Source organism: Pezoporus flaviventris, unplaced genomic scaffold (assembly GCF_033815535.1).
Source record: "Pezoporus flaviventris isolate CSIRO_AGI_PZ_B2104156 unplaced genomic scaffold, CSIRO_AGI_Pfla_v1 ptg000037l, whole genome shotgun sequence".
Lineage (NCBI taxonomy): Eukaryota > Metazoa > Chordata > Aves > Psittaciformes > Psittacidae > Pezoporus > Pezoporus flaviventris.
Genome location: NW_026892585.1, coordinates 4,973,117 through 4,985,943, shown reverse-complemented (window position 1 = coordinate 4,985,943; position 12,827 = coordinate 4,973,117). Strand labels below are relative to the sequence as shown.

General features: G+C 48.0%; 2 protein-coding genes across 3 annotated transcripts in view; one reads left to right on the top strand and one right to left on the bottom strand.

The window, feature by feature from the left end:
* Window positions 1–2,959: 2,959 nt before the first annotated feature.
* ASTE1 (asteroid homolog 1) lies at window positions 2,960–7,145 on the bottom strand. The gene is made up of 4 exons (XM_061464567.1): window positions 5,817–7,145; window positions 4,910–5,120; window positions 3,781–3,976; window positions 2,960–3,493 (listed from the first exon to the last, which is right to left on the bottom strand). Exons 1-4 carry the CDS (start codon window positions 7,098–7,100, stop codon window positions 3,193–3,195), a joined length of 1,992 nt encoding a protein of 663 aa, XP_061320551.1. The 5' UTR covers window positions 7,101–7,145; the 3' UTR covers window positions 2,960–3,192.
* A 133-nt stretch (window positions 7,146–7,278) lies between these two features.
* Window positions 7,279–12,827, top strand: part of NEK11 (NIMA related kinase 11) — a 69,188-nt gene continuing 63,639 nt past the window's right edge. The window contains exons 1-2 of one of the 2 annotated variants that reach the window (XM_061464565.1): window positions 7,279–7,326; window positions 11,238–11,411. In XM_061464565.1, the coding sequence (XP_061320549.1) occupies window positions 11,242–11,411 (170 nt within the window). In that variant the 5' untranslated portion in view covers window positions 7,279–7,326; window positions 11,238–11,241. Of the gene's footprint in view, window positions 7,327–11,138; window positions 11,412–12,827 lie in introns of those variants that run through there. The other variant, XM_061464566.1, reaches the window with a different exon arrangement.

The window sequence follows — 12,827 nt, the reverse complement described above, 5'->3', positions numbered from 1 at the left end:
AATGGGGCTGCTGGTTGACTGGGGGAAGCGGGGAAGAGAAATTTGGGATATTGGAGGGCACAGGGTGGGCATAGGGCAGGCAGTGGGGCTGTTGGGGGCTCAGGGGGCAGCATGGGGTGGCCTGGGCTGCTGGGGAGGGGCATTGGTGGGTGCTGGGAGGCACGGGGTAGGCACTGGGGGGGGGACGGGACCTGGAGGGTGCTGGGGGGCTCAGGGATGGCAGGGGCGTATTGGGGGTCTTGGAGGGGATGAGGGGGGCATGTCTTTTGGGGGCTTGGAGGGCAGAACATGGGGTAGGTATTGGGGTGGAGCTTTTGGAGGGCATGGGGTGCGTACTGGGGTGTTTGGAGGGGAACACTGGGTCTGTTGGGAGAGGCAGGTCTGGAGGGGTCCCTCCACCCCTCTTCTACCCCTGCCACAGCCTGATGGTGGTGGAAGAAGAGGAGCAGGAGGAAGAGCAGAGAGGCGAAGAGGAGGGCAGGGTGAGCTCCTCCTCCCAGGACCTCCTCCAGCCACCCTGGGGTGCCCCACCTCACTTGTGTGTTTCATCCCCTCCAGGGCTGCCTCTGGGACGCCTTTGACAGCGTGTTGAACATGAAGGTGATACTGGAGGGGTGGGCCTGGGTTTGAGGGAGCCTCCCTCCCCACTCCGGGTGACTTCACCCAGTTTGAGTGACACCCTCTTCCCTTTCTGCCCCCCCAGCCCCAGGATGGGTGATCAAGGACCCCAGTGCACCTCCCTGCGGTGACACAGAGCAGTTTGGAGCCTGTTTCTCACCGTTATGAGACCAAAGTTGGGGGGTGGGGGGCACCCAGCTGTTGGGAGTTGCACCCCTCATGGGCCAGTTTGTTGACGGTTAATAAATAGTTGTTTGGCAACTGCTGGTGATGGGGGGGTTCTTTGGGAGGGATGTCAGAATGGGAATCCCCAGGGTGCAGGGTGGGGGTTTTTGTAGGGGGTGTCAGGAGGGGTCCTGGGGTGCGCCCCTGCTTCAAGGCATGTGGGAGACACGTGAAACCCAGGACACCCATGGTTGAGAGTAACACCACCCCAGTCCCGGAGGCAGCAGACAGCCACATGCACGCAGGACCACCAGCTCTGTGTGTCTAAACCAGGGCTCAGGTTTATGTCAAGTGCTTTGGTATTCAGTGAATAGTGTGTGTGTAAACCAAAAAGGTACCACCCTCACCCCAGTGTGCCCAGGGACAACCCCCCCCTCCCAAGATACAAGGGGGTTTTGGGGGCCTTGACCCCCCCAACCCGCTGATGCTGCTGGATGCAATCCCAGTCTCAAGACTTGGTCAATGGTTTATGTCTAAAGGAGTGTGTAGCACTGGCACCTTCTTGTCCAAATTTGTCCTGCCCTCCAGTACTGTCACAAGCAGGGTTTCCTCCAGTCCTTTACATTTGACCAGCCTGCAGTGTCCCAAGAGAGACGAAACCCTTGCGCCCTGCCAGCCCACCAAGTCAGAGGGTGATTCAACAAACCTGTTCAGGGACCTGCACTGAAACATCACCAAGTCAAACCCCAAGACTGACACAAAACAGGCTTCAGCTGAAGTCTTTCATTATACAAGTTTGCAACAGGATGAGGTTCAGAGATTGCTGGTTTTACCTGCAGGACCACAGAGAGGGCAGTGAGGAAGTCATGCCTACCACCACCACAACAGCGCACTGGTGGCAATATCACACCAACCAAGACTCCCTGCTTCCCATGCATAAGCTGATCCGTAGACTGGAGAGCCAAGGAGTGATCAACAGGACACACTCACCCTTTAACAGCCCCATATGGCCCATGCAAAGGTCAACTGGAGGGTGGAGACCAACAGGAGACTGCTGTGGCCTGAATGAGGTCATGGCACCACTGGGTACTGCCATAGTGGACATGCTGGAATTTACTCAGTGTTCTTTGCTTCCTGGATCCCCACAGGCTGGGAGATGCAGCCTGCAATGGGGCTGCTTCCCAGAGGAAGGAGTGAGGAGTGTGTGACAATGTGGAGCAGCTGCTGGCTGTATTCCCTTCCCAGGGTCCAGCAGCAGCACTCAGCATACACCTGGCACCTGGGATCAGTTCAACTGCAGCTTTAGTCGAGGACAAACAACAAATCCTCTTTTTTGCTTCCAGCTGAGCTCTTTAGGGAACGGGTTGCTCCATTTTTCACAGCTCTTCCATGACATTTTCTGTCAAGTGGTAAAAACCATTCTTCTACATTAGTGCAGGATTCTACTGTTTTAACAATTCTCTTTTAACGGTATATGTAATGACAAGGTAGTTGTTGGTATAGTAATTTGGTTTAAATAGGTCTTCCAAATAAGATACTGTATTTATAGCACTAATCGATCTTAAGGTTTTAGTAGCTGCCTTTCACTCATCAGCCAGGCTTGTCACCCTATCGTAGAAGATCAGGTTGGTCAAGCAGGACCTGCCCTTCATGAGCCCACGCTGACTGGGCCTGATCCCTCTGTTTTTCCATACGTACTTTATGATTTCACTTGGGACCATCTGCTCCATGACCTTCCACGGCACTGAGGTCAGGCTGACGGGCCTGTAGTTTCTGAGTCTTCCTTCCTGCCCTTTTTGTAGGGACGTATCACACTGCCCAACCTCCAATCCCCTGGGACCTGCCCACTAGACCAGGACCACTGATACAGAGTGGCTTAGCAAGCTCCTCTGCCAGCTACGTCAGCACTCTGGGGTGGCACCCATCCAGCCCCATAGACTTGTGTATGTCGAAGGGGAGCAGGAGGTCACTAACCATTTCCTCCTGGCTTATGGGGACTTCAATCAGCTCCCCATCTCCATCACCCAGCTCAGGGCACTGAGTACCCTGAGGATGGCTGGTGTGACTACTGAAGACTGAGGTAAGAGCAGCATGAAGTACCTCAGCCTTCCCTCATCCTTGGAATGCTCAGGAAAGAATTCCTCTAAAATAGTCCAACTCTGAAACACTGAACAACTCTGCTCTCATTTTCGTTCAGACTGGTGCCTTTAAAAAGCAAACCACAACTTTTATACAGCACCTCTTTGTAAGTGTTAGTTACAAACCAGTAAATAAAATCCCCGAATTGTTGGTGAAGACTGAATCAGGAACTTGTGCGAGAACAGCCAGGCAAATCCCAATACAGTCACCTGTCTTCACAGAACTTCTTTCATCTGCGTTGCATTAAAAGTTACTCCAGGAATAATGCTTTCAGTCATCCACTTCAAGTGCTGCAAACCTATTAACACTGCATAAATGCTGAGCTTCTGGTAGAGCACACCTGATGGCCTTTTTTTCCTTACTAGATGCTTTCTTCTTTTTGCAGGACTCAGACTTGGTCTTGCAAACCTTGATCTTCTGAAAGAAGTCTGGAGGTACAGTTGACTCCACTGTATGTAGCAGATCCTGATAAAGCCGAGTCATTTTTGGAGATGAACTAAATAGATTTTCCACTGAAGGTGTGGATTTAAGCTCTTGAAACAGCCTGTGCACAAGGGTCCCAGTGTAAAGCCTGCTCAAGGGAAGGAGAGAATTGCCATTTAGAATAGCGCCTCAGCAGGACAGGTCCAGGAAAACATGCTGCTTAATGAAAACAGATCTCAACTACATCCAGCATCCAGCAGTGCGCTCCTAAGGGATACCTATTCTACTCAGTATTTTCCTCCATGTGAATATTGTTAAACAAGGGAGTTCAAATGCAGTAAAATTGGCCAGAGGGTTTATAATAGAGAAAATGAAACATGTGAACATATTCCACCAAGGGCTTGTGTGGAAAGCCAACCTCTGAAACATCCTTACCTACTTAGGTCTGGCTCAGGGAGAGGACTGCCAAGTAGCTGGTTGAGATACAATCCCATCTGAAGACAGCACTGCCACTGGCAAAAACTGTGTCCAGCATCTAAATCAAAGTCTTTATCTTCCAGTTTCTTTTCCTTCCATTTTAGAAATTCATTATATGCAGTAACATCATCTTCAGCACATAAACCTGTGGCATCTAGGTGATAAATAAAGAACGACATGCAAATAAATGTTCTGCTGTGAACAGTACAAAAAGTATCTGCAATGTGTAGGGTATTCAAACCCCCAGGTCTGTTTCAGGAAGCATTAGTAACGTTTTCCGCTGTCTCAAACTGACCTGTAAGACGTAAGATTGAGTAAAAATTCAAGCATGAATATCCATGAGACACTCAAAAACTGTGAAATCAGGAGTTTTATTTGTTAGGTAATTTGCTGTCAGTGGATCAGTTCCAAACAAGGTGTCCATCTCGCTCCCACCCACTTAGGAAGGAGGTGGCAACCCCGACGTTCCAGTTTGTATGAACTGGAACCTAAAGAAACCGTGTAACTCTGGCATGCCTCATCTTTGCCATCAAATGAAGGACTCCTACAGGAAATGCCACTGTGACTCTTGGAGGTATAAATGTTACTGAAACAATTTTTGTCATACTTTACAACTTCCAAACTCCTGCAGTACACAAGCAGGTAAAGAGTGTCTGTGCAGCCCCATTTGTAAGTACAGATGACAACAGAAAAACTCATGAGGAAAAACACAACTCTATCAGACTGCATCAACAACAGGTATTCTCTTTTGATGCATGAGTATGTTAAGCATATTCTTTTATATCTAAATATTTTATATCTAAATCTTTTCTCTCTAAATCTTTTAGTCCTAAAGCAAGCATTGGTAAATGCAAATCAATGTTTTACAAGATGGCAAAGTCCTGTTTTACCTCTATGAAATGTTAAATCAATGGCTAGCACTTTTTTCTGCTCTATCAATGCAAGGAATGTGACACCTCAGGATGCAGTGCAAATTTGTGCCAATTCATCTGAATTCAGATGATTTGCCATAAATGAGGAAAATGGAATTGTGGGATAGATTTTTCATAGTAGCTTAACACCTGAACTGTATTCTTTGGACACATACCTGTATCATTCGTTATCCTGTGCAGTTCTTCAGATACTATCATTAGAAGTAAAGCCTTTAGCTGATGCAACTTAACTTTTGGCTCTGAGCAACATATCCAGTAACATGTTACAGCAACAGGAAGTTGTAAGTGACTGGGGATAGGTTTCAGGAAACTCATTTTCACTCCCAGAGTCTCCAGCAAAAGCATTTGACGGCGGGACATGGGCACCTGAGAACAAATTGGAGTGGAAAAACAAAGGTAAGAGACGATTTGCCATGAGCAATTTCCAAAAGCTTGTTTTAAACCAGGCAGTAGTTCATGGTTTTGATAAAAAAAAAATACTTAGGTTTCACAGATCCCCTGAACAGGAAATATTTTTAAACACTATTTAAGCCTTAGAAATGACACAGTTAAATGTTGGGTGAAGGAGAAAAGCATTTTACTTCACAGGTGCCAAGAGGTTTCAGTCTTTCTTCAAATAGGGTGATTCAATTCAAACTCCTATGTAAAAGTTGCCTCAGTTGGAACACCTTGTAACCACAATGCATCCAAACTACTTTGGTATTGTAAATAAATACACATATATAAAACTTCATGTTGTGCCTCTTAGAAGGTGCCTTACGTCGCATACTTTGTGAGAGGTAAGGTTCTGGAAAGGAATGTCTACAATACTACATACACAGCACTACACACAACCAACTTCTCATATCATTTGTCTTGGTACATGTGTGCGGAGAGATAACCTGTGTAGCCTTTCAAGGGCAAGCTGAGAGCCCTGTAGGTCCCTCTGTATTAAGGAGTTACTTACTGAGGTGGCTTCCTTCAGGCATCACAGTTAGCAACCAGCTGGCAAACTCCAGTCCCAGCTGTGTATTGTCACCGGTGAAACACTGCTAACCCTGATCTGTTGCGACAGCCACTTACCTCCACTAACTTCTCCAAAGAAAAACTATCACCACAAAACTCTGGGGGTAGGCTTGCTGCTTGAACAAAGGTTTTCCTAAGTGTCTTTTGGAGCCTGCTGAATTCACAGAAAACCGGCAGCTCGTTGCTTCCAGAAGCAGCTTCAGCATTTTGAGATGCTTTCAGAAGCAGTCCATAGATCACTTGTCGAATGGGCAAAGCTGTGCTATGTGCGCTAGGTCTCTGCATGTTCTCCACCTGAACACGGAGGAAAGTGCTTCTCAGCACCAGGGCATTGATGATGAACGGGGCCAGCTTACCTTTTGCCAAAGCATCGAGCACCCACCGCGGCAAGCCCGCTTCCCTGCCGGCCTCGCATTCGTACGTGCTGCTCCGAAAGAAGTCCTCAAGCTTCACGTCAGACGGGGTATAGTCCTGCATGGAGGCGCACAGCAGGTCCCGCACTTCTTCCCTCTGGTGCTTCTTCACGTACCTCAGCACGCCGTCCACAGCCTCGGCGGGCTCGCTGAACTGCGACAGCCAGCTCAGCAGCCCCCGGAGGCGGGCGTGCTTCCTGCCGCCCCGCCGCGACCTCACCGCGCTCAGGAACGCCTCGAGGGCCGCCAGCTCGATGTAGTCGTTCCCGCACATGACGGCGAACAGCGGGAGCAGGCTCCTCCTGAGCGCCCCGAAGTGTCCGCAGAACCTCTCCACCGAGAAGCAGCGAGCGGGCACGTAGCGGCCCCGCGTCCCGCCGCACACGCTCCGCCACTGGAAGTGCGTGAGGGGGCAGTAGCCGCCCGCCAGCTCGAAGACGCAGAAGTCGCTGTCGAGGGAGAGGACGGGGCAGCCCCAGCGGTTGGCCAGGCCCGCGATCTCCCGGTCGGCCTCGGCGAAGCACTGCACGAAGGGCACGTCGAGCCGGCGCAGCGCCTGCAGGAAGGCCTCGCGGGTCAGCAGCGGCACCACGCACCCGCCCTCGCCGCGGGAGAGCCCGTGGGCCGCCCGCAGCCGCTCCGCGGCGCGCTCCTGCAGCGCCGGCAGCTTGCGGTCGTCGGCGCCGCGGCCGCCGTCCAGCACCACGAAGGGGGAGACGCGGCAGGCCCGCAGGCTGCTGAAGAAGTCGCGCACGGTCGCCGCGAAGAGGCCGTAATCGCCGCCGCGGCGGGGGTCGGCGGCGGAGGCGAAGCAGAGCTGGTGGTAGAGGCTGCTCCCGTCGATGACCAGCCTGGTGTCCCGCACCCGCAGCTCGGCGCAGAACCCCCCGCGCTCCTCCACGAACCCCGCCAGGCCCCGCACGCCCATGGCAGCCCCGTCACCGCGCCGGGCGTGCTGGGAGCGACAGGCGGAGCCCGCCCGTCGGAGCTCCTCCTCCTGCTGCTGGCGGTCACTGCGAGCGCCGCTTCTCCTAGCGACGGGGCCGCCAGGGAGCCCCGGCTGCGGCCGCTCCCTCCTGTGCCCCGAGCAGGAGGACCCCGAGGAGCAGCAGCCCCCGGCGGCAGGCGGCCCTGGCGCTGAGGGGCAGGAACCGGTGCGGAGAGCGCGTACCTGCGGGCGAGTGCAGACGGGGCGGGGGAGAGCCGCCTTCCCCGGAGGGGTGGCGAGGGAGGCAGGATGGAGTCATGCCGCCCTCGGCCCTCTGTGCGGGGGAGCGGGGACGCCTCATACCTCTGTGTGTGTGTGCGTGTGTGTGTGTGTGTGCGCCCGCAGGAGCGTGAACCTTACCCCGACTATGGACGAGGTAGTAACGTCTCCGCGCTTGCCCTCGGGGGTCTCGCTTCCTGAATGTGTGTCGGGGAGGTATTGGTTAGCCCCTTCCGTAATCGACCGCATTTGACCTTGTTTTACCGTCACCTGCAAGCTCCTTTGCTACCGACACGAGCAATAAAATCTTCATAGTTATGCTTCCTCTGGGAGCAGTAAAACGGGGAGCCAACCAAAATGATGTTGCTTTAGGCTTGGCTGGGTTTATAAAGGTGTTGCAATGGACCCAGTGTTCAGGAGATAATGGTAGGGGCTTTTTGAGCAAAGTTTAAAAGCAGGAATGCCTCATCTTTTTATTTCCAGAACGTTTAAAGGAGCAATGAAGCCATTGGCAGGGACGAAATCAAGGTAGTAAATACTGAGGGCATTTTACATATAAACCCTCTGATAAATATTTAGTATTTAATATTAGATATTAATAAATATGAAACCTCTGGAATTTGTACTGCCAGGGGCAGCAGATGCTGATGTAGCACAGGGGTTCTTCAGGAGCTAAAAGAAAACGTGATTGAACTGGCAAATGTCCTTGCCTGGCAAGGCGTGTTAGCCGTTGCTAAAGAAACCTAGAGGAAATTAACCCCAGGATCTTACTTACATAAGCAAAGGAAGGTTGGGGGAAGAAGCGGAGGGGCTGTGTGCTTAGCGTGTGTAGGTGGAGCTATGAAACCCTGAACAACAGCTTTGCCTTAGCTGAGAACAAACAAGTGAAAAAAGGAGACTTCAGCCAAGGAAGAAGGAAAAAGAAGTGATCCAGACAATGTGATTGCAGTAGTTTGGTGTCAGCAGCTGCCAGGCTCTGGAATGGGGCCTGGAGGGAAAACAAGGAACATCCACTGTTTACCAGTGTGTTACCAGATAGGGTATACTGTGATTTTTAAAGACAACAGGGCTGGAGGGTTGATTCCTTTGAGTTATCTCTATTTGTTCTGATGTACTGCTGCTTGGGAAATGCCTACTCAGCGGGATAAGATGGACACTAGTGAGAAAATACATGGAAGGTTGGGGCTAAAAGTTAGAGTGACGTAGGAGAGGCCACCAGTTCATATGTTCTCAAAGAATCAGCTGGTGTTATGCTTGAGGCAGGCTCTAACGTGTGTTGATTCTTACAGGGTATTTCTTTCAAATGCAGTGGCTCAGCAATCCGTCCCTTCTGTGCCTGCAATACCACTGGCCCTTGGCATATAACGCTATTCAGCAGTAGATATCAAAGCATTTCACATAGTTCCATGATAGTTATTATTAATTGTTATATACAGAGGGAAATTGAAGCATTGAGAGTAGCAGGTGAGAGGTAAAGCACAACTATTAGTCTCAATGGGGTTCTTGATCTCAAGTGTGATATTGTGGTGTAAAGGATTGTGATGTATTTGTAGGGCCCAAGTAAGTATCAAAATGTGAAGATGAGCAGTGTTAAGTGACTCTTCTCCAGAAAAAAGGGACAGAGCGCTCAGCAGTGTTTGTAAGCATTGTCATTTCTAAAGGTTATATGTTTCAAAGCTATTCTGTTTGGAATTTACGGAGCCATCCATAAACCAGCAACTTCCTATCAGATGAGAATAGTAAATGCAAAATACGCAAGCTTTCCAGAGCTGGCAGTGTACTATTTTATGGAGCTCATCTTCCTGCCTTCCCCACACCTCAACACCAGCCATTTATGCTTCTTCAGACAGATTTGGTGTTACAGAAGAAGTAATTTTCTAGCTGATGTTTGCATTTCAAACCTTTTGTCGTGTGTCCTGGGTTCAGCAGTAGCAGTCATTTTTCTCCTTCTCAGTAGCAGGTGCAGTGCTGTGGTTTTGACTTTCAGCCTGGGAACAGTGCTGATAACACCAATGTTTTTAGTTGCTGCTCAGTAATGTTTACTCTGACCAAGGAATTTCTGAATCTCATGCTCTGCTAGGGAGGAGGGGAAGCTGGGAGGAAGCAGAGACAGGAAACCTGACCCAAACTGACCAAAGAGGTATTCCATACCACAGCATGTCATGCCCAGTATAGAAACTGGGGGCAGTTACCTGGAAGGGCTAGATCACTGCTCAGTCAGGCTGGGTATCGGTCAGCGGGTGGTGAGCAGTTGTATTCTCTTCCCTTGTTATTTCCCTTATCATTATTATCATTGGTGGTAGCAGCAGTGGTTTGTGTTATACCTTAGTTACTGGACTGTTCTTATCTCAACCCGTGGCAGTTACATTCTTTCCATTCTCCTCCCCATCCCTCCAGGACAGGCTTAAACCAAGACACGCTATTAGGACCTGGAAGGGAATACAGAAACAGAACCTCAGGAGTGCTTTTGTTTCCAAAGCAGACAGGATTTGTATCATTGGTAAGACGGTAATTACAATTTGGCTGTGTTTCATAACATAGTGATCGTACATCAGGCTGCTTGGTACAGTGTGACAGCAGCTCAGGAGATGGGTATTAAATTATGTTCATACATGCTGTTGTTGTAAGATGCGAATCTGTACCTTTCAGTTAGGCTCTGAGTGTGTTAGGAAGTGAAGGCGGTGACATGGATACAGTAGTTACACAGCTTTTAAAATGAGTTTGTCATTTATCTTTGAAAACAACAAGAAGCAGCATTTTGATGTTAAAATGCTATGGTGAGCGAACCGAGTGTGCGCACACTGCACTGCAGCAGCCGGTGCTGATGGTAGGATTCATTGCACTGATCGTAGGGTCTTACAACATCTGTATTTGTTCCAAAGGATCCAAGCACAAATGATGCAGGTAGCATTATATAAAGGCAAAGTAATGAAAGCAATGTTGTTTAATCATGTGCAGCAAAACACCTACCCTTTAATCATTTGGAATGAGGAAGGTTGAGTAAATGGTTATTCAGAGCTCATGCTCAGTTACTGGAAGCCACAGAAACACTAGAAGTTGGCCTTTGTGGTCCCTGTGTTTGCATAATGAGGACCTCAGTTAGACGAGAGTTCTGAATCCAAGTGACATTGTTAGAAGGGTGGGTCAGGAAAGAATTATTGCAGCAAAAGAGAATGAAGAGCTGGCACAATTGGGTTTTACTGAAATCCTGTAGACATGTGGACAGCCATGAAACTCCAGTTCTAGTGGTCAGTCACGCTGAAACAGAGGGTGAAACCTGAGGGGCAAATGGAAGAGCAGGGAAAAGAGCTTTGTAGTTACTGATGGGGGTGACATATTACAAGTGGAGATTATGCTTCAGTATATACAACGGTCATGAAACACAAGTGAACTAACTTGTATCCTGAAACACAGAAGGTTTTGGTGTCAGGTACTGTGGTGGTGAGGAAGAGTGCCATTCCTAGGGGAACTGTCAGGTGAAACACAGGTGTAGTTATCTCTGCAAACAGCACTTGAAACTTTAAAATAAGCTGATTTATAAGCACCTGCATTTAATTCCTCCTGTGTTATCAGTTCAGTGAATTCCTTTAAAGCTGATTGAGAGGATGGCTTGACAACATCACATCTACATTACCTAGAGTTTCTTTATCAAGTCTGCTGCCCCTAGCTTAGCAGCTAATGACTCCACTTAATTTGTAAGCACTACCATAGAATTAAATGAAGACTTTAATAAGAATGATACATTGACAGATAGGTTTTTTTTTTACTGTTTCAAGTGTTTCCTGTGAGCATCCACAGAAGAGTAAAAGGGTTGGAAAGCTGCGTTCTAGAGAAATTTGTGTGGTTTCTGTTACACAGAGAAATGCTGAAATTTCAAGAAACTGCTAAGCATGTCAGTGTTGCCAGATTGAATTCTGCTCACTCAGGCGCTGTGATTGCTAGAAGATACACTATTCAGAGGAAACTTGGCAATGGAAGCTTTGGAAGTGTGTATCTGGTTTCTGACAGAAGAGCAAAACAAGGAGAAGAATTGTAAGTAAACCCTTCATATGCTTCGAGTAAAAATGGTTGGAACGTATTTCTTGCATTGTAGATGTTCTCTTTGTGTCTCATCTCTCAGTTTGGCATTCCATTGCAGCCTTAACTTTTAAGCTGTAGGGAGGACATAAGATAGGTGCAGGCTTTTTGCAGACTCAGCATTTCAGCTGAGTCCATTGCTTGAAATGGTTTATCTGACATGTCTATCTTACTGTGCTTTTCTCTTCAGTCCTGTTTCATTACCTGTGCAAGGCAGAGTGGAGGTAGGAAAATCTCAGACCCTCATCCCCATAGCAATATACACCTTTGAAGCTTTGTAACACATTTCAAAACCAATCAAAATATATATAGCTTACCTATACCCCAGTGTCACACCATGGACAAGTTGCTAATGCAGGATATATACACTGTAGAAAAGACCCTTGTATTTACTCAGAACAGTGATAAAGTTTATCATCGCCCTGACAAGAAGCAGGGCAAAGGTATATGAGAGGCTTCACAACTTTGCTGTTTGTCTTTGTAACAAAATTGTTTGTTAAAGGCTTAAAGCTTTATACTGTGTAATTTCTCATTCTTAGAACTCAAAATACTAACGGTATAGTGAAATGTAGGTCTTCACCTATCTGCTGCTATAGCACAAGCTGCCAGGCCTCAAAACCAAGGAATGTGGGCTTTGCCTTTAAGTAGTTACTATCTCTGTGCGTATCAGATGGCATGTTCTTTTTTGGTTTATCGGTCCCTTTTTGTTACTGCAACAAAATTTAACAAGCCAAGGTGCTAGTGCAATGCTGCAGTTCATCCTATCCATCACTAGGGGGTACTTGCGTATCGCAGTTACTTACTCCTCATCTCAAGTGCAGGAGGATGAGCGCATTCCCACAACTTTGTATCACTGCTACCAGGTGACAAAAATACTGGCCCAGGTGAACATGGAAGCTCACGTACTATAACTAGACAGAGTGTAGACACTTTCTTCCATTTAAAAATACTTGTTTCTTACGGTGGTAAAATATACTAGAAATCACATTCTCAACACTACGTTGAACTCAGAAAATAATCTCTTATGAAAGTGTCCTGGTTACTGCTTCTGTTCCATTTTTAATTGGGAAGTGCATATATATATTGAATGAAAGAATAGGTGGTTATTTTTTTTACTCACCTGAAAGCACTCTGGCAAATATAAAAAGGAATTGAGATGTTTAGGTCCCAAATGACCTCTGCAGAAGTAAGTCTGTTTGTATTGTTTCAGAGATGATCTAGAGCATCTTGAGAGAAATACAGTCTGAACTCAGCCACAGAGAGCTTCCTGAAAATTTCTATAAAGTGCTGTGAAAGTGCATAGCAGTAAGTTATAAGAATACAAATGCCCAAGAAGAGTGACATCTCAGATATTGGTACGGGAGCTGCTTG